The following is a 21,039-nucleotide window of genomic DNA, read 5'->3' on the forward strand; positions in this document are numbered from 1 at the left end:
GATGGAGAAGCTCTATACAGTCAGCAAAAACAAGACCAGGAGCTGACTGTGGCTCAGATCATGAACTCCTTACTGCCAAATTCAGACTTAAATTGAAGAAAGTGGGGAAAACCACTAGACCATTCAGGTATGACCTAAATCAAATCCCTTGTGACTATACAGTGGAAGTGAGAAATAGATTTAAGGGACTAGATCTGATAGACAGAGTGCCTGATGAATTATGGACGGAGGTTCGTGACATTGTACAGGAGACAGGGAGCAAGACCATCCCCAAGAAAAAGAAATGAAAAAAGCAAAATGGCTGTCTGAGGAGGCCTTACAAATAGCTGTGAAAAGAAGAGAAGTGAAAAGCAAAGGAGAAAAGGAAAGATATACCCATTTGAATGCAGAGTTCCAAAGAAGAGCAAGGAGAGATAAGAAAGCCTTCCTCAGCGATCAATGCAAAGAAATAGAGGAAAACAATAGAATGGGAAAGACTAGAGATCTCTTCAAGAAAATTAGATACACCAAGGGAACATTTCATGCAAAGATGGGCTCAATAAAGGACAGAAATGGTATGGACCTAACAGAAGCAGAAGAGATTAAGAAGAGATGGCAAGAATACACAGAAGAACTGTACAAAAAAGATCTTCACAACCCAGATAATCATGATGGTATGATCACTCACACTCACCTAGAGTCAGACATCCTGGAATGTGAAGTCAAGTGGGCCTTAGGAAGCATCACTATGAACAAAGTTAGTGGAGGTGATGGAATTCCAGTTGAACTATTTCAAATCCTGAAAGATGATGCTGTGAAAGTGCTGCACTCAATGTGTCAGCAAATTTGGAAAACTCAGCAGTGGCCACAGGACTGGAAAAGGTCAGTTTTCATTCCAATCCCAACGAAAGGCAATCCCAAAGAATGCTCAAACTACCGCACAATTGCACTCATCTTACACGCTCGTAAAGTAATGCTCAAAATTCTCCAAGCCATGCTTCAACAATACGTAAACCATGAACTTCCAGATGTTCAAGCTGGTTTTAGAAAAGGCAGAACCAGAGATGAAATTGCCAACATCTGCTGGATCATCAAAAAAGCAAGAGAGTTCCAGAAAAACATCTATTTCTGCTTTATTGACTATGCCAAAGCCTTTGACTGTGTGGATCACAATAAACTGTGGAAAATTCTGAAACAGATGGGAATACCAGACCACCTGACCTGCCTCTTGCAACAGTTAGAACTGGACATGGAACAACAGATTGGTTCCAAATAGGAAAAGGAGTACATCAAGGCTGTATATTGTCACCCTGCTTATTTAACTTATATGCAGAATACATCATGAGAAATGCTGGGCCAGATGAAGCATAAGCTGGAATCAAGATTGCTGGGAGAAATACCAATAACCTCAGATATGCAGATGACACCACCCTTATGGCAGAAGAACTAAAGAGCCTCTTGATGAAAGTGAAAGAGAAGAGTGAAAAAGTTGGCTTAAAGCTCAACATTCAGAAAACTAAGATCATGGCATCTGGTCCCATCACTTCATGGGAAATAGATGGGGAAACAGTGGCTGACTTTATTTTTGGGGGCTCCAAAATCACTGTAGATGGTGATTGCAGCCATGAAATTAAAAGATGCTTACTCCTTGGAAGGAAAGTTATGACCAACCTAGACAGCATATTAAAAAGCAGAGACATTACTTTGTCCACAAAGGTCCATCTAGTCAAGGCTATGGTTTTTCCAGTGGTCATGTATGGATGTGAGAGTTGGACTATAAAGAAAGCTGAGTGCTGAAGAATTGATGCTTTTGAACTATGGTGTTGGAGAAGACTGCTTGAGAGTCCCTTGGACTGCAAGGAGATCCAACCAGTCCATCCTAAAGGAGATCAGTCCTGGGTGTTCATTGGAAGGACTGATGTTGAAGTTGAAACTCCAATACTTTGGCCACCTGATGCAAAGAGGTGACTTATTTGAAAAGACCCTGTTGCTGGAAAAGATTGAGGGCAGGAGGAGAAGGGGACGACGACAGAGGATGAGATGGTTAGGTGGCATCATCGACTCAACGGACATGGGTTTGGGTGGACTCCAGGAGCTGGTGACAGACAGGGAGGCCTGGCATGCTGTGGTTCATGGGGTAGAAAAAGAGTCAAACATGACTGAGTGACTGAACTGAACTTACGTCCTACTATGTACCAGGCATTACGAAGAATACAACACTGAAAAAGCTCAGAGCCTAGACCTGGCGATTGTACAGTCTGGGAGGGGAGAGACACACACTGTGATGATAACACAGTAAGGTCCAGACTATGAACAGAGGCTTGAGGGCTGGAGGAACACAGAGGAAGGAGAGCTTTCATGGGAAGTCAAAGCAGGCTTCAGAGAGAAGGTAGTAGCAATCATACTTAGAGATCAGGAGCTATAGACCTGATATTAGCAGCAGTTCTCTGTCCCATGTGCCAGGTGCTCTATGTGGCATTATCTCATTGAATCTTACAACACTAGGAAGTAGGTATACTTATTATCCCCATTTTATAGAAGACAAAACTGAGGTCCAGAAGGGCCAAGAGACTTACCAGCAGTGCCACCATAGTAAGGGGCAGAGCTAGGAGTGGAATCCAAGTCTCTCTGACTTCAAAGCCCACCCCAGCTGGTCTGCCACTCCCTTTTGGGGTTCGAGCAGCAGATTAGGGGAGCACTCTAAACCCAGGGGGGTGAACTGGCCAGGCAAGGCCAAATTGTAAGAGGCAGTTTAAATCTGACCTCACAGTCAGTACTTCCTTTCTGTTCTCCTCTAGCCCTGCACCCCAAGAATGTTCTTCAGAGTGGAAGAACACAGGTGTCAATTGGGAGCTCAGCTCCAGCACAACTGCTAAACCACTCCCCCTGCCCCGAAGAGGTGCTGGGCCTTCACCCACTCTCAGTTGCTCTCCGATGATTATCTTAGGTGTTGCCACATCCCACTGCTATGACTGTCCCCAAAAAGGGGACAGAGGAAAGAGGGAAAGACAAGGCTATGGATATGGAAAGTGGGCGAGGGGTGGAGGTGGGAAATGTTTTGTCAGTCCTAATAGGGCCATGGGCGGGGAGGAGGGTGTGAAATTCTGGAAACCCTGCCTAAAGGCCGAAGCATCCCTGACCTTGGCCAGCAGGCTTTCAAGGTCAGACGGGGGTGGGGTTCATTTGGGCACAGTTCATTCCCCCTCAGAGAACCAAGACATGCCGGGAGCCTCCAATTCACCCCCAAACACTTTCCAGGAAAAGGCTGCCCCACCTGCAGAGACCTCAAAGCTTCAGTCACTCGAAGGGGCAGCCATGACAGAGGGCTAGACCAGGGGACTGCTGGTGGAGCATTCCCACACATCCTGGGCTCTCAGCTGAAAGTGATGCAGGAGGAGGGTATGTGAAGTGGGAAGTACTTCTCTGGACTTAAGAGTGAAAAAAGAAAAAAGAAATCCAGAAGAAAATAAAGGCATTAAAAAAATGTCAGTATTCCCTTGGGTGTGTTATTTTTATCTCCAAAAGACATTGTCAGTTAGCGTGACAGGGTCACTTGCTTCCCCTTCCTCTTTAAACTGCCGTCACTTTATCCCTCCCCACTCTGAAACACACAGTCCCCGCCATGGCAGCTTCAGAGGGCTCCGAGACCTCCCCCGGCACACTCGTTTCCAACTGGCATCAAAGTCTGTTCTGATAAGTTTATGCAAGGATCTCATTTCCGAGTGCTCCCAGGCAGATTTCATTTGATTCTACAACAGCCTTCCAGGGCGGTTATTGTAAGCCCCACTCGTGATTTGGAAAACTGGCATACAGACAAGTGAAAGGAGTTGCCCAGGTTCCTACCTCCCATGCCCAAATCTTCCCAAGGAGCAGTGAGGACACTGCGCTGTAGCTGCCAGCCTCTGCCACCACCCAGGGCGGCAGGTCAGCTCAGCTTTAACCGTGAAGGGCAGGAAATCGTGGGGTCAGCTCTGGCCGCCTTGTTGCTGCTTTTGAGAGCCTGGTGGCTCTGACAACTAGAATAGAGTCGAGCAGAGCAAGGAGAAGGTAAACCCTCCAGCCCCCACTCCCTACCCCTCTGGGGCTGGCACTTTATAGGTGTGGGCCCTGGGAGGAGACTTGCAAAACAGCACTGCTGCTGAAACATGGATGGGTTCCTATGGGGGTTCCATGTAGTTCTCACTCACCCGAGACCTCAGATGCCCCTGTCTCAGAAAACTCCAACAAGGGATAGTCCCAAGCCTCCTCTTGGGAGTCTGTTCCCAGACTCACTATCTTTTTTTTTTTTTTTTTTTTTAGAGTGAAAGAAGGCTTATCCAGGGAGGAAATACACTCCATAGACAGAGTGGGGGCTATCTTGGAAGGCAAAAGGGGCCCAGGATATGGGGTTGTAGACAAAGCAATAAGTAAGAAGTGGATTTATTCAGAGAGAAACACACCCACAAACAGAGTGTGGGCCATCGAAGAGGACGAGTGCCCAGACTCACTATCTTTATGGCCTCATACGTCCCTTAAATTCTTCTTGGTCCATTTAAAAGTGTTTGATGAGCCAACCAGCCTGAACTATTCTATTCTGTTTCTACGACATCCGTTCTATTAGGGAGGTTAGATGACCATCCCCCTTAGCCCAGTGAAACACATTGTTAGGACCAGATTCCTCATCTGATAAGATCTGGAGTGGGCATAGCTTCCTCCCAGGAGGACAGTATTTCCCAGTCGTGGGGCTAGTTACACTGGCCTTCATTCTAGGCTCCTATTGACCACTGAGCAAGAGAATTAATTGTCTTTTACCATCTGAGCCATCAGGGAAGCCCGAGAGCACTGACTGATCCTCCCAAGTTCACCCTTGGTGGGTGAACACAAATATTGCCAACTATGGAAACGGCACTGCTGCCTCGGGGTGTGGGGGAGACAGGCTTGTACCTATGAGTTTCCCTGTGACCCTCTTGGCTACCCATATGCTCTCACTGAGCCCAAATGCCTTTGTGGGGGCCAAACCCAAGAGCTCACAGGCAGCCAGCTGACTGACCTGAGTCGAGTAACTGGGCCTATTCCCTGCTCCCTGGCCGTGGTTTGAACCATTCAAAGAACATTCAATTTGAACAACATAGCAAATTTTGGGCTTCCTGGGTGGTGCTAGTGATAAAGAACCTGCCTGTCAATGCAGGAGACATAAGAGATGTGGGTTCACAAAGCAATCTATAGATTCAATGCAATCCCTATCAAGCTACCAACAGTATTTTTCACAGAACTAGAACAAATAATTTCACAATTTGTATGGAAATGCAAAAAACCTCAAATAGCCAAAGTAATCTTGAGAAAGAAGAATGGAACTGGAGGAATCAACCTGCCTGACGTCAGACTCTACTACAAAGCCACAGTCATCAAGACAGTATGGTACTGGCACAAAGACAGAAATATAGATCAATGGAACAGAATAGAAAGCCCAGAGATAAATCCACGAACCTATGGACACCTTATCTTCGACAAAGGAGGCAAGGATATACAATGGAAAAAAGACAACCTCTTTAACAAGTGGTGCTGGGAAAACTGGTCAACCACTTGTAAAAGAATGAAACTAGAACACTTTCTAACACCATACACAAAAATAAGCTCAAAATGGATTAAAGATCTAAATGTAAGACCAGAAACTATAAAACTCCTAGAGGAGAACATAGGAAAAACACTCTCCGACATAAATCACAGCAGGATCCTCTATGACCCACCTCCCAGAATATTGGAAATAAAAGCAAAAATAAACAAATGGGACCTAATGAAACTTAAAAGCTTTTGCACAACAAAGGAAACTATTAGCAAGGTGAAAAGACAGCCCTCAGGATTGGGAGAAAATAATAGCAAATGAAGCAACAGACAAAGGATTAATCTCAAAAATATACAAGCAACTCCTGCAACTCAATTCCAGAAAAATAAATGACCCAATCAAAAAATGGGCCAGAGAACTAGACAGACATTTCTCCAAAGAAGACACACAGATGGCTAACAAACACATGAAAAGATGCTTAACATCACTCATCATCAGAGAAATGCAAATCAAAACCACAATGAGGTACCATTACATGCCAGTCAGGATGGCTGCTATCCAAAAGTCTACAAGCAATAAATGCTGGAGAGGGTGTGGAGAAAAGGGAACCCTCTTACACTGTTGGTGGGAATGCAAACTAGTATAGCCGCTATGGAGAACAGTGTGGAGATTTCTTTAAAAACTGGAAATAGAACTGCCATATGACCCAGCAATCCCACTTCTGGGCATACACACCGAGGAAACCAGATCTGAAAGAGACATGTGCACCCCAATGTTCATTGCAGCACTGTTTATAATAGCCAGGACATGGAAGCAACCTAGATGCCCATCAGTAGACGAATGGATAAGGAAGCTGTGGTACATATACACCATGGAATATTACTCAGCCATTAAAAAGAATTCATTTGAATCAGTTCTAATGAGATGGATGAAACTGGAGCCCATTATACAGAGTGAAGTAAGCCAGAAAGATAAAGAACAATACAGTATACTAACACATATATATGGAATTTAGAAAGATGGTAATGATAACCCTATATGCAAAACAGAAAAAGAGACACAGATGTACAGAACAGACTTTTGGACTCTGTGGGAGAAGGCGAGGGTGGGATGTTTCGAGAGAACAGCATCGAAACATGTATATTATCTATAGTGAAACAGATCACCAGCCCAGGTTGGATGCATGAGACAAGTGCTCGGGCCTGGTGCACTGGGAAGACCCAGAGGAATCAGGTGGAGAGGGAGGTGGGAGGGGGGGATCGGGATGGGGAATACATGTAACTCCATGGCTGATTCATGTCAATGTATGACAAAACCCACTACAATACTGTAAAGTAATTAGCCTCCAACTAATAAAAATAAATGAAAAAAAAAGAAGAGATGTGGGTTCAATTCCTGGGTTGGAAAGGTTCCCTGGTAGAGGGTATGGCAACCCACTCCAGTATTCTTGCCTGGAGAATCCCATGGACAGAGGAGCCTGGCAGGCTATAGTCCATAGGGTTGCAGAGTCGGACACAACTGAAGTGACTTAGCACAGCGCAGCACAGCAAATTTTAGCACTGAAGTCTGCCACCTTGAGAGCTATCAGAGTATAGGTGGAAAGCAGCATGCAGCAAGACCTCTCCCCCACTCTCCTGAGCACTCTGAGCCAAAATAAGTGTTTTCAGAGCCACCCAGGAGCCAAGAGGGTGGCTAGACCTCTTGACTCTCATTTCCTGCCGTGAAAATCCTGAGTTGGGAGCTAAGGGATGACTGAGCAGTCTTCTCCACTCGAGCAAAAGGCTTCTTCCACTCTTCCAACCCAGTTCCCATGACAATTGGCTAGGGTGGCTGAGACTGTGGGGCTGGGGTCAAACCCAGAATTGAGAGGCCAGCACCCGTTTCTCCTACCACCCAACCCCGGCTCTCTGAAGACGCTGCTTCACAGGCCACAACTCATCCGGAAGGCCCAGTGTAGACACCCTTGCTCCAGGGGCAGTCAGGCTAAGCAATTCTCTGTATGTATTTCATAGCAGCTACTACCCCCGCCTTCCCCCATCACAACACATGTAATACACAGTTTTCACATGCACGCCCCCTCCCCTGCGCATGCCCAGTTTAGGCATGCTAGCTGTAAGCCACCCCTGTCTTGAGCTGTCTGTCACAAACAAAAAAGTCTGGGGGAATGCAAGAGAATGAGTGCTGAGTGATGTAGGAATAACCCTGGATCCACTCAAATTAGGTTTTTCAAAGTGAAGCATTGGCATACTGGGACTATTTATTGTTTAAAAAAAAAAAAAAGGACCCCAAATCCCAAATCCTTTCACAGGTGAAACAGCGTAGTTGAGGACTACTGCTTCATAGCACAGGAAGTTTCCCACCTTGAGGCCAAGGCTGCCCGGGTTCAGGCAAGGGCCCAGAGGTAAGCTGACAGCAGAGCCCGAAATGATGGTCACTCCTGACCCGCCACGTAGTCAGAGGTTGTTCTGTGTGACACCCTGAGATTGCTGAGGACTCTTCGACTGTATCCGTATCCATCCTCAGCCAAGCAAACCACCAGCCTGAAGCTGCCTAGTGACTCAGGGAATCCACGTTCGGAAGGTATCCATGGGGCCCGATGTTCTGAGTTGAGTAAGAGTTTCCAGACCTCAGTGTTGGTGAAACCAGATGATGCTTCTCTCCAGGCTCCAGTTTTCTGCAGATTAGGAGTCCCTTCGGGTTTTCTTATCCTAGCAGAACCTAATTTTCATCAAAATGCCCTGGCGGCTGGAGAGGATATGCAGGAACCTTATTTTTTTAATTAGTTTTTCAATATTTAGGCCCAGTCAGAGAGGCCACAAGTCCACCTCCCATGATCCACACAGCTCTATCCTCCAGCCAGGTTTGTCAAAGATAACCAAGGGCCTCTCATCACAAACGTATCTCTGGTGCACTGATGGGCAAGAAGGCAGGCAAGACAGTGACTTGCTGCCCCACTAGGCTAATTTGTTGGCTGATTCATAGGAGGTGGTAGCTGATGCTTAATGATAACTTAGGGGGTGGTGGCAGCAGGAAAGTTTTCTAAAAATGGCTTTTATTACAAAGCTTTCCTGCATTTGGCTATACTCAGGCATTATGTCATTAGGAAAAAACTGATGACTCTCAATAGAGAAAAAAGAAATCTGTTCCCAAAGCAGAGGCTTTCTGCAAGCTATTAGCTGTCTCCTTGAAATCACAACATTGAGGATTTCGCAGCAACAGCATCAACACATTGTAAAGAAGCATGAGGAGCCATTTGACTCCCTGCCTCCTTCATTACTCATTCCTCTAGGAGGGGAAGTGGGGGAGTGAGAGGAAACATGGCAAGTGGTTGGTTGTTTTTTTCATTTTTTCCCTTCGACTCATTCACACTTAATAAAGCAAAACATAATCCTGAAGTTTAAAAATAACATTTCCCTAGTCACCAGAAAAATTGGAGACTACATGTCATTTTTCTTCCCGGGGCAGAGGGCTTGATTATCTGAGTACAGATTATCCTCGAGTCTCCAAAGCCAGCCAACTCTCTCACACTTGCCTTCTTTCGCTACATCAACTGTCGAGACATTTTTCTGGTCTGAGACAAAGACCGTTTGCCTTTCTGGCAGTCCCACAGGGGGTGCCTGGCCTAGATGAGAGAGGCATCAAAGAGGAGGGTAGGAGAGGTCGGAATCCCCTGGTCGAACCAATTCCTGGGGTCAGCCATTCCCTCCTTCAATCTCTGGCTATTTATCTCTGCAAGTCTGAGGAGGGAGGAGCTGTCTGCCTCTAAATTCTTTCTCACAAATACCTGAGACTCAGATAATTGAGTTGATTACACTAAGATGGATGGTGAGGTCTGACTGCTATTTGGCAAAATAATAATCCTGAAGAGCAAATGGCCAGAAAATTGAAGCCCTGTGTGAAGCCCACTCACGTTCATGGTTCCATTGATCTCTGCCACCGACTCATCATCTGTAGGGAACTGGTAGATCTGGACTCCATTGCTGACAAGCTCGCTGGTGATTTTGATTTTGAACTTGGTTAGCTCACTCTTAGAAATGGCATCTGATTTGGCAATGATGGGGATGATGTTCACCTAGGGAAGGGAAGAGCAAAGGGGCATCATTACTGGATATCTGAAGCTCAAAGTAGGTGACCTAAGACTTCTACCAGCTGCCAGAGGGAGCAGTTCAACCCAATAGTCCAGGCCTGGCCCCCTCCATAGCCAAACAGTAGTATAATAAATGACGATGAGTACTTACTGTTGCTGGGCACTGAACAATAAGTGCTTTACATGGATTAACACAATTAACCCTGGCAGAAAACCCTCCCAGAAGGTATTAGTACCACTATTTTACCAATGACAAATTGAGGCAGACGGAGGCTAAGTAGCTTGTCCAAGGTCACAGAGCACACACATAATGGAAGTGGGATTCAGATCCAAGTTGAACCTCATTTTTCAGTCTGTAGTCTTAACCAATTAGCTCAGATCCAAATTGATGAGCTGTGTGATATCTTAATATCAAGGTCATTGCTTCGGTGATTTCGAAGCAGGATGACAATTGGGAATCTGCGGTGGACAAGGGGAGAAGAGGCCACTCCTTGCCAACAGTCAACTGTCTCAACCCATCTTGTGGGGGCTAGCCCTAAGCCAGGTGAAAGAGACCCATGTGGGAAGTGAGGCAGGGCAGGGCTCCATGAAGATGCATATACGGCCCTCTTTCTGGACACTAAGGAACCAACCTACTGACGTGAAGACAACCCTTTGTTACTGATTTGATCTGTACTGTGCTTAGTCGATCAGTTGTGTCTGACTCTTGTGTGACCCTATGAGACTGTAGCCTGCCAGGCTCCTCTGTCCATGGGGATTCTCCAGGCAAGAATACTAGAGTGGGTTGCCATGCCCTCCTCCAGGGGATCTTCCCAACCTAGGGATTGAACCCAGGTCTCCCGCATTGCAGGTGGATTCTTTACCATCTGAGCTACCAGGGAAGCCCAAGAATACTGGAGTGGGTAGCCTATCCCTTCTCCAGGGATCTTCCTGACCTAGGAATCGAACTGGGGTCTCCTGCATTGCAGGAGGATTCTCTACCAGCTGAGCTACCAGGGGAGCCCAATTTGATCTGAGATTTAGCCAAAAAGAGCTTCACTGTCAGAGTCTCCTGACTAATTTCTGTGTAAAGAAAGCAGAAGTAGATGCCCAATTTTGCACAGATGCAGGAGAAAGGCCTGATGCTGCCCTGAAGTCCGATCCACCTGAACCTTAATCCTTGAAATTCCTCCGAGAAGGGACAAGGCTTTTACTGATGTGAGGTCAAGCAACTGGAAAGGCACACGCCTGAGTGAGACAGAGCAGAGCGAAGTTCAAGTTCACACAACAAGCACAGCTGATCCTGCCAGCACACTCCGATGGGCTGTGTGGAGGGTGCTTGGGCCCTGAAAAGAGCTCAAGACTTGAAATTTCCCTTTTCTTTGCTCTTTGCCTTTGGAGCGCCTCTCCAGGCTGACGCCACAGCTTCAGGTGTTGGTCAAAGAAAGACTGGACCTTGGAGGCACCTCCCTTCAGGTTTTTGAGGCATGGAGGCTGAAGCCCTTGGTGAGGTAATGCAGCAGGCAGTCAATTCTTGTCTCTTTTCACCACGTCCCCCATCGGCACGCTGTAAACACAGGCTGAAGTTTGCCTACCTAACTCAGCCCACCTAGCAGGCTGCCCACCACATGGCTCCGTGCTGCCTCATTCAAGACATGCAGGGCGTGGCGACGTTTCCCGAGAAGCACGTTACTCGCGGGCGGTGAACTCATTGCTGTGAAAAATGACAAATTGCTCCTCTTTTGATGACAGCTGAAACTCAGTGATTATAGTGAAGGTGCTACTAAACAACCACATTTAAAGATTTCTTTTTTTTTTTTTTGTAAAATAAATTCCCTGGAGTTAGAGAGAGCTCGGTCTGCATCCCAGATCCATTACAAGTTGTCTTGAGCAAGCTGTAACAGTGCTTACCACACAGCATTACTGGGAAGAATGAAATAAAAACAATACATATAAAGGACTCATCACAGTGCCAGGCACATATGAGATGTTAAGGGAGGAAATGTACTAGGTAATGAGGCTTTTTAAAGAATCCCGTGGTCAATTATCTTGCACAACCAATAATCCTTTAACATGAAGAATCATTGTCTAATTTATATCTGACGTGGGACTTGGATTTTTCAGTTTATCTTAAAGCAGGATGTGTCTGAATCCCACAGCCATCTTCCTTGGGTGTGGAGGTAATGTAAACTGGCACCACAGAGCCAAGTTCAAATCTAGGCTCTGCCAGGAGCTGGCACTGTGACAATGGGTATGTCTCCTAACCTCTTAGAGCCTTAGTTTTCTCTTCTATAAAATAAGAGTAATGATGGTGTTTGCTTTACGGAGTTGTTGTGAGGACTCAATGAGACACTCCACAAGGCACTTTTACAGTGGTGACTTATAATAAAGGTTTAACAAATGTTAGCTGCTATGATAAAATTATTATTGAAATTAAGAATAATAACTTTTGAAGTCAAGCTTGCATGTTTGATTCCAGTATAGGTCAGTTAACATTGTGACAAAGGGAAAAAAAACACCTTTCCACCACCCAAAGTCTCAGGCCCTAGACCCAGACAGCCATCTGTCCTGCATCCACCTTTATTCTCAAGAGGGACCGGGGCAGAAGACAGTTCAATGCACACTCATGCCCGGCGCTGGGAAAACATCACAAAGCATACGACTCAGGTGCTGGAGCAGTTAACACCATCTTTATGGAGGGACAGGGAATGAAGAGGAGGATGCCAATGCCACAGAACCTCTGCTGGACTCTGGCATCAGTGTGGCACAGGAGACCACCAGGAGGGGTCCAGCAGGCCCAACCTCCCACCCACCCTTGCCCCTACCTCCCTACCTTACTGTCCAGCTTCTTCATCGTCACTAGGTCCAGAGACTTCAAGGAATGACCCGTGTGGGTGATGAAGTACAAGCAGGCATGGATGCGAGAGTCATGGTAGGTGTGCAGTACCCTGCGGATCTTCAGCTCCTCCTGCAGGTAGGCCTCAAACTGGGCATCGATGAATTCCACAATGGGTTTGTAGCTACAGGGGAGAGTGGGGAAATGGCCAGACCCCTTCAGACACCTGGATTTTGTTAGGTTTCAAAGCTCTTTTTGAAGTTCAAAATGCTCTCGGTAATCTGACTCCTCCCACCTGACTGGATTTCAGTGGGCCTCTACTCCCATCAGACTAGCCACCTCTTTCGTCCCCACATGAGCCAACCGTGTGTTCATCACTGTGCTTTCTCTCTGGAATGAGCGCTTCTCTCTTCTCATCCCAATCTTGCCCCCCACCCCAGGCCTCAGGACTCAGATGAATGCCCATCTCCAAAATTCCCCAGTGATGCCAGAAAGCCCTTCTGGGCCTCGGGAGTGTGTGTGACGAAGAACTATGCTATTGGATGGCTTACCGATGCTTCACAAGGATTAGTGTCCCCTCAAACAGACTGTGTCCTTGTGAAGGGCAGGGACAGTGAAGGGCCCTTCTCTGCCCCATGGGGCCCAGAGGCAGTGTGGAGCCCCCTGGCAGCATCCGTGGATGGGCGGATGGTGCCCCAGGCTGGGCTCATGTCTTTGCTTCCCGTGTCTCCCCTGCAGCAGCTAATACTCGAGCTGGGTACCCAGGGGTGGTCAGGATGTCTCCTTGACCCACTGCTGGGGAATCTTCCAGAATGCACTGGGTTCATCTCAATCTTTCTGGGTTTGAGGCTCCCCTAAAATATTTTTCTGTTCTCATTCCTCTAAGGTCATGATTTTTTTTCCCCCCGTGGCCACATGGCATGTGGGATCTTAGTTCCCTCACCAGGGATTGAACCCATGCCCCCTGCATTGGAAGTGCAGAGTCTTAACCACTGGACCGCCAGGAAAGTCCCTAAGGTTATAACTTTGAAATCTACTTTGAAACTTTGGTAGAGTCTTACCCACACAACCTCAACACGTGTGCACACCTCCCCACCCCCAAGCTCACTGAGTCCCCAGGCACAGAGCTCCTGTGTGGCTCCAAGTCTTGCTAAAGAGTCAGCCAAGAGTCAGCCCTCTGTTCCTCTCTGTCCTGGGAAGCTTCTTCCTTCTCTATGTCCCCTACAGCCTCTTTCTGCTCTAACTAGGTCAGCTTAGCCTCCGCCCTGCCTCAGTTCTCATCTCCCTGTCTGTCCGCTGCCTCTCCATCCGGAGCTTCCTCCCTTCAAGTAAGAAGAGGTTTGCTATCTGGTCCAGGGCAGCGGTCCCTAGCCATTTTGGCATCAGGGACCGGTTTCATGGAAGACAGTTTTTCCAAGAACGGGGGTGGGCGGGGATGGTTTCAGGATGATTCAAGCACATTACATTTGTTGTACATTTTATTTCTATTAAGATTATTATTACGTCAACTCCACCCCAGATCATCTGGCATTAGAATCTGGGAGGTTGGGGACCCCTGCCAGATGGGGAGTCTGCAGAGGCCACCACAGGAAGAGAATGTGATGGAAGGAGGAGCCGGGCTCAGCCAGTGCGTCTCAGCTGCAGCAGCCCCCTACCTGAGCCTTTTTGAAAGATTCCCCTAGTAGAGAAGAGAAAAGAGCTTTTTAAAAAAGAAATCACAGAATTCTAGATTCTGAGAGCTACATACAGAGAGGGCCAGGTGCACGGTACTTCTGCAGCCCCAGAGAAAAATCTAAAAATATAGTCCTTTCTTTCTTCCTTTGATCCCTGTGAGCCAAACACTGTTCTGAAGGGTAATAGCATCAAAGGATCACTTGGTTGCAGGGATCCTTAGAAGGTTCCTGAAGAATTAGTGGGGTGGGGAGGAAATACATCCCTTAGGTTTGTTTAATTAATTTTTGGGTGACTGGCTCATTTGAATGATCTAAATATGGTACGCCTATATTTTTTCCTCCATTATATAACTTTTTAACTTTATTTTTTGCTATACAGAAGGGATCCAAGGAGGACACAAAGCAATGCATTTTTAGCTTTTTACCCCCTGCATCTCTAGTGACACTAGAGATGGGTCTATCTTTCTGCTAACGCCTCTGGTTCTTAGGGTCTCTGAAGAGAGGCATCATCAGAGCAGCCAATCCACCCACAGGATTTGGTTCAGTCTAATCCTAAATGGATGACTCATCTTTGTCTTATTCATTTTTACCCTGTTTCCGACATTTTGTTTTTTAATTTCAGTTTTATTGAGATATAATTGACATATAGCACTGTATAAGTTTAAGGTATACAGCATGATGATTTGATTTACATACATCATGAAGTGGTTATCAGAATAACTCTAGTAAACATCTATCGTCTCACATATGTACAAAATTATAGAAATACAAACAAAATTTCCCTTTTGATGAGAACTTAGGATTTACTCTCTTAACTTTCATATATAACATACAGCCATGTTAATTACATTGATCATGCTGTAAATTACATCCTTCTTATTTATTTACCTTAGAACTAGAGTCTTATTCATCTTTCTATCCTCAGTGTCCCACGTGGTATCTGGAATATAGTAAGGGTCCCACTCCCGCTCCCATTGGCTTATCTTTCCTCAATTGCCATCTCTCTCATCCCACTCTGTCATGCTCACTGGACTCCAGCCCATGGTAAACAAAATCCCTTACTTCCGTAAGCAACCATGTCACAAAAATGCTTCCTTCTAAAAAAAGACTGCTTCCTTCTGAGGGACACCCGACTCCCCTTCAAAGATGTTGCTTCTTTCATATCCTTATCAAATGGACATGTCTACATCCCTCACACCCCAAGGCAGCTTTTTTCCAGCATATTTCCCCTGGCTTACTATGATCTGCTAGAAAACCCAGCTCCAATATATTCTACCCCTCTTTCTCATGACTGTTGATCTTTTACTTTTCAGGGTAGGAATTCCTTTTTATCTTTTGGCCATGCCACACGGCATGTGGGATCTTATTCCCTGACCAGGGATCAAACCCATGCCCCCTGCAATGGAAGCATGGGAGTCTTAACCACTGGACCACCAGGGAAGTCCCTTCAGGGTAAGAATTCCCTAGCCTGGGGTCCACAGACCTTGAAGAGGTCTATGGGTAGAATTCATGATATGAACTTCGATAGGAAAAAACACATCTTTTTCACTAAGCTGTAACTGAAGTTTAGAGTTTCTTCAGGTACAAAAGTAGGTAATGCAAAGGAAACCATAAACAAGATGAAAAGACAACCTCAGAATGGGAGAAATAATTGCAAATGAAGCAACTGACAAAGGATTAATCTCCAAAATATACAAGCAGCTCATGCAGCTCAATATCAGAAAAAACAAACAACCCAATCAAAAAACAGGCAGAAGACCTAAACAGACATTTCTCCAAAGAAGACATACAGATGGCCAATAAACACATGAAAAGATGCTCAACATTGCTCATTATTAGAGAAATGCAAATCAAAACTACAATGAGGTATCACCTCACACCAGTCAGAATCATCAAAAAATCTACAAACAATAAATGCTGGAGAGGATGCGGAGAAAAGGGAACCTTCTTGCACAGTTGGTAGGAATGTAAGTTGATACAGCCATTATGGAGAACAGTATGGAGATTTCTTAAAAAAGAAATGGAACTGTCATAAGGCCCAGCAATCCCACTACTGGACATATACCCTGAGAAAACCATAATTCAAAAGACACATGTACCCCAGTGTTCATTGCAGCACTATTTATGGTAGCTAGGATATGGATGCAAGCTAGATGTCCAGAGACAGATGAATGAATAAAGAAGTTGTGGTACATATATACACAATGGAATATTACTCAGCCATAAAAAGGAACAAATGAGTCAGTTCTACTGAGGTGGATGAACCTAGAGCCTGTTATACAGAGTGAAGTAAGTCAGAAAGAGAAAAACAAATATCATATATTAATGCATATATATGGAATCTAGAAAAATGGTACTGATGAACCTATTTGCAGGGCAGGAATAGAGATGCAGACATAGAGAATGGACTTGTGGACACAGTGGGGGAAGGAGAGGGTGGGACGAATTGAGAGAGTAGCACTGAAACATATACATTACCATGTGTAAATAGATAGCTAGTGGGAAGTGGCTGTATGATGCAGGGAGTTCATCCCAGAGCTCTGCGACAAACTAGAGGGGTGGGATGGGGTTGAGGGTGGGAGGGAGGTTCAAGAGGGAGGGGACATATGTATACTTATGGCTGATTCATGCTGTTGTATGGCAGAAACCAACACAACACTGTAAATCAATTATCTTCCAATTAAAAATTTTTAAAAAACCACACTGAGATATCACCTCACACCTATTAGTATGGCTACTATCAAGAATACAAGATACAAAAGAAAAGAAGACAATTTTTATCCATTGATCCGTTGTTCAATACTTGGATTGTTTCCATGTCTTGGATGTTGTGAACAATGCCACAATGGACACAGGAGTGCAGATATCCCTTGAATATCCTGTTTTCATTTCTTTTGCAATATGTACTCAGAGGCAGGACTGCTGGATCATATAGTAGTTCTATTTTTTATTTTTAAAATTGTTTTCCATGATGACTGAGCCACCAGCAGTGCACAGGTATTCCTTTTTCTTTACCTTTGCTAACACTTGATTTCTCTTTTTGGAAACAATATAAGGTGTCTATCAGATGAATGGATACAAAAAGATGTGTCCAGTAAAGTAATTATACTCCAATAAAAAAATAAAAGTAATTCCAGCAAAAAACAAAGTAGGTAACAGTCTACAGTAACTTCAGCAGTGCCTGTTATTTCATAACCAATAGAAATTACCAATATTTTTTGTTTCCTATTACAATTGTTGCAAATATCTCAAAATAGCATTTATAATCAAGATCTCTAAATTATAATAGTTATTAGACTTGCATATAGCTATTGTTATTTCAGAGATTAGTAGAGAAGGACACAGATTACTATATCACAATTTTAAAATATTTTGGTAACTGTATTTTTTTGGTGGGCTTCCCTAGTAGCTCAGCTGGTAAAGAATCCACCTAAAAAAAAAAGAAAAAGAATCCACCTGCAATGCAGGAGACCCTGGTTCGATTCCTGGGTCAGGAAGATCCCCTGGAGAAGGGATAGGCAACCCACTCCAGTATTCTTCAGCTTCCCTTGTGGCTCAGCTGGTAAAAAATATGCCTGCAATATGGGAGACCTGGGTTTGACCCCTGGGTTGGGAAGATCCCCTGGAGAAGAGATAGGCTACCCACTCCAGTATTCTGGCCTGGAGAATTCCATGGACTGTAGAGTTGATATATTTTAGGCAAGTTATTCTGAGCCCAGAGACCTCATTGGTTTAAGGGGCCAATAGCACAAACGAGCCCAGTCTAGACGCTATTTCTTATTCATTTCAGATGGTGATACGTATTATGAAGACAATAAAATAGGATAATGGGATAAAAGGTGGCTGAGGGCTCAGCTACTTTAAATACAGTGATCAAGGAAGGCTTCTCTGAGGATGTGGCGCTTGAATTGCAAGGATGAGAATTGCAAGGATGAGAATGACAGTCATAAGAGAATCTGGGAGAAGAGCATTCCAGGCAGAAGGAAAAACAAATGCAATGGTCCTGAGGCAGAAACAAGCTTGACAAATTTGAGCAAGAGAATCAGGGAATGAGGAAGAGCAATATACTGTTCACAATTGCTCAAAGGTGGAAACAACTCAAAAGTCCATCAACTGATAAAATGTGGAATATCATACAAAGGAATATTACTCAGCCATGAGTAATATTACTTTTCAGCCTTGAAAAGGAAGAAAATTCAGATACATGCTGCCACATGGATGAACCTTGAAAACATTATGCCAAGTGAAAGAAGCTAATCACAAAAGGACAAATACTATATGACTTCACTTCTATGAAGTACTGCTGCTGCTGTTAGTCGCTCAGTCGAGTCCAACTCCTTGCGACCCCATGGACCGCAGCCTGTCAGGTTCCTTTGACTATTCTATGAGGTACTAGAATAGTCAAATTCACAGAGACAGGAAATAGAATAATAACTGGGAGCTGAGAGGAAAGGGTAATGGGAAGTTATTGTTTAATGTGTTTCCTTTGGGGATGATGAGAATGTTTGGGAACTAAACAGAGGTAGTGGTTGCACAACACTGTGAATTTATTAGATGCCACTAAATTTGTTCACTTTAAAATAGTTAATTTTATGTTATGTGACTTTCACTTCAAGAAATACAAAAATAATAAGAGATGAAGCAAGTGAGGTAATGGAGACAGCTCACATAAGGTCTTGTGGGTAAGTTTATAGGAAGAGTTTTTTGTTTTTTGTTTTTTCTTTTTTTTTTTTTTGCTGTGAATAGGGTCTTCTGTTCCATACTGCTTTCTAATTGGTTGTTGTCAGATAAGAAGTCTATGACTTTCTGCATATTTATTTTGAAATTAGCTACCTTGCCTTTCAGTTGATTATACTGGATTTTGTAAATAGAGATACTACAGAAAAGTAAGAGTTTTATCTTTCAATTGTTTTCTTTCTTGATAATGTTAACCAGTCCCTTCTTGAAATACTGTCCTTTGGCTTCACTGCTACCATTAGCTCCTACCTCTATAAGAACTCTCCTTTCTCACTCACCTTAGCTTCAATTCTTGGCCTGTCTCTAAGGTTCCATCCTGGACCATCTTTTGTGGTCATTCTGCACATCACAGGCATGTTAAACCCTGCATGGTTCCATTCACTGTCATGGCCTCAGTTACCACTGGCTCCTATCACACTTCATAGACACCCAGAAGTCACCCCAGTCTCCCTCTTCCACATGCCAGCCCTCTGTGCAAACACAGCTATCAGTAGCTCCCCTGCTGGAAACCCAGAAGACCTGGTCACAGACATCATACTCAAACAGTACCATGTCAGGCATCAAAGCCAAGATACCACAAGGTCAGGTCTACTGGAACAGCGCTCAGAGTGACAACACCTCATTTACTCCATCTTTCCAATTACCTCTTTCCTCTATGCTCATCGCTACTCTGCTCTCTCCTCGTGGACTCCAAACTATGTCCACTGTGCCCTCTGAAACTCCTGAACCACGCTGAAAAAAACTGCCACTCAGAGTGTGGTTCCCTAACTGGCAGCGCTAGCATCATCTGCAGGCTTGTTAGAAATGGAGACTCTCCAGTCTCCAACCCAGACCCACAGGATCAGAATCTATATTGTATTAAGAGCCACAGTGGCTCATATGCTACTTTAAAGTCTGAGAAGTAGCATATGCCATCTTCCTCTTCATAGAACCTGCCTATCTCTTCATGCTACTGGAAACCTAATTCTCTCCTGAGGACCCCACTGCCTAGCAGCCCTCTCCTGTGTAGGCTCCTCATTCTCCCACAACCTGTGTACGCTGGGCTCAGTGCGGTGGACATCCAGGCAGACTCTGAGCACTTTTAGACCATTACTCCTCTGAAAGTGATGGTGAAGTCGCTCAGTCGTGTCTGACTCTTTGCGACCCCATGGACTGTAGCCCACCAGGTTCCTCTGTCCATGGGATTCTCCAGGCAAGAATACTGGAGTGGGTTGCCATTTCCTTCTCCAGGGAATCTTCCCGACCCAGGGATCAAACCCAGGTCTCCCGCATTGCAGACAGGCGCTTTAACCTCTGAGCCACCAGGGAAGCCCAAGAGGACAGTATTACTCCTCTACCTCTGTGTAAAACAACACTCTCCATTTGAGATCTGTTTCATCCTCTTCTGGAGGTGCCTGACCCAGTCTTTCTTCCTGTTCCGGGAGACTGCAATGTGCTTGTGGACAAGCCATCAGCCTTCAGCTTCTTTATTCCTTGATGGCCTCAACTTCCCCAACCTCCAGACCCTTCCACTTCAGCCACCTCCACACTGGACCATTTGCCAGGCCAGCCCCACCCAAGACAGCCTCTAACTCTCTGACCACTGCCGCACATCTTTTCAGCTCTCTTATGTCTCTGATGGGCTTAAACTTGATCTTTCACCTCATAGAATCCTCTGGTACCTTGGTCTCTCCATTATCTCACAGCCTATCAGGCCCTCATGGCCTCATCTTCTTCTTGGCCTGGCCTTGGCTGGCTTGGGCCTAATCAATGGCCCCAAACACTCTTTTATCAACTCCTCTCCCATTGCACCCTCCTTGCCTGGCCGAACTGCTGGACTGGATACATTTCAGTATCTTCCCTCTGCTCCTAGACCACTGCTGAAGTTGACTAGAAGCAATCACCAAACGTGGGGTCTTGGCGCCCAAATTCCTGGCCTCCCACCTCATATACACCTTTAGAACAATATGACATCCCTTTGCTTGGGCTCGATTGGCTCCTTCCCACTGCTTCCACTGACCAGGCCAAACTGTCCCCACTTTCCTCAAGCTCCGAAACTCATCTGTGATCCTTTCCTCTCACAGGACAGTGTCGCCCTCTACTTTATCAACACAATCAAGGTCACCAGGCTCATACTACCCCAGCCTGCCTCACTCCCTCCCCTTCTCTGTGCCCTTTAGTCTCTGAGGACAAAGCATCTCATCCTGTTCAAGGTCCATCAGCCCCG

At 45.3% G+C, this 21,039-nt stretch overlaps 1 protein-coding gene across 1 annotated transcript in view; it reads right to left on the reverse strand.

Annotated features, from left to right (window-relative positions):
* The window catches only part of SEPTIN6 (septin 6), a 73,597-nt gene that overhangs the window by 16,144 nt on the left and 36,414 nt on the right, over positions 1–21,039 (reverse strand). The window contains 2 exon segments of the mRNA XM_020888096.2: positions 9,432–9,593; positions 12,421–12,607. Coding sequence (XP_020743755.2) covers positions 9,432–9,593; positions 12,421–12,607 — 349 coding nt within the window.

Source organism: Odocoileus virginianus, unplaced genomic scaffold, assembly GCF_023699985.2.
Source record: "Odocoileus virginianus isolate 20LAN1187 ecotype Illinois unplaced genomic scaffold, Ovbor_1.2 Unplaced_Scaffold_20, whole genome shotgun sequence".
In the NCBI taxonomy this organism is placed as follows: domain Eukaryota; kingdom Metazoa; phylum Chordata; class Mammalia; order Artiodactyla; family Cervidae; genus Odocoileus; species Odocoileus virginianus.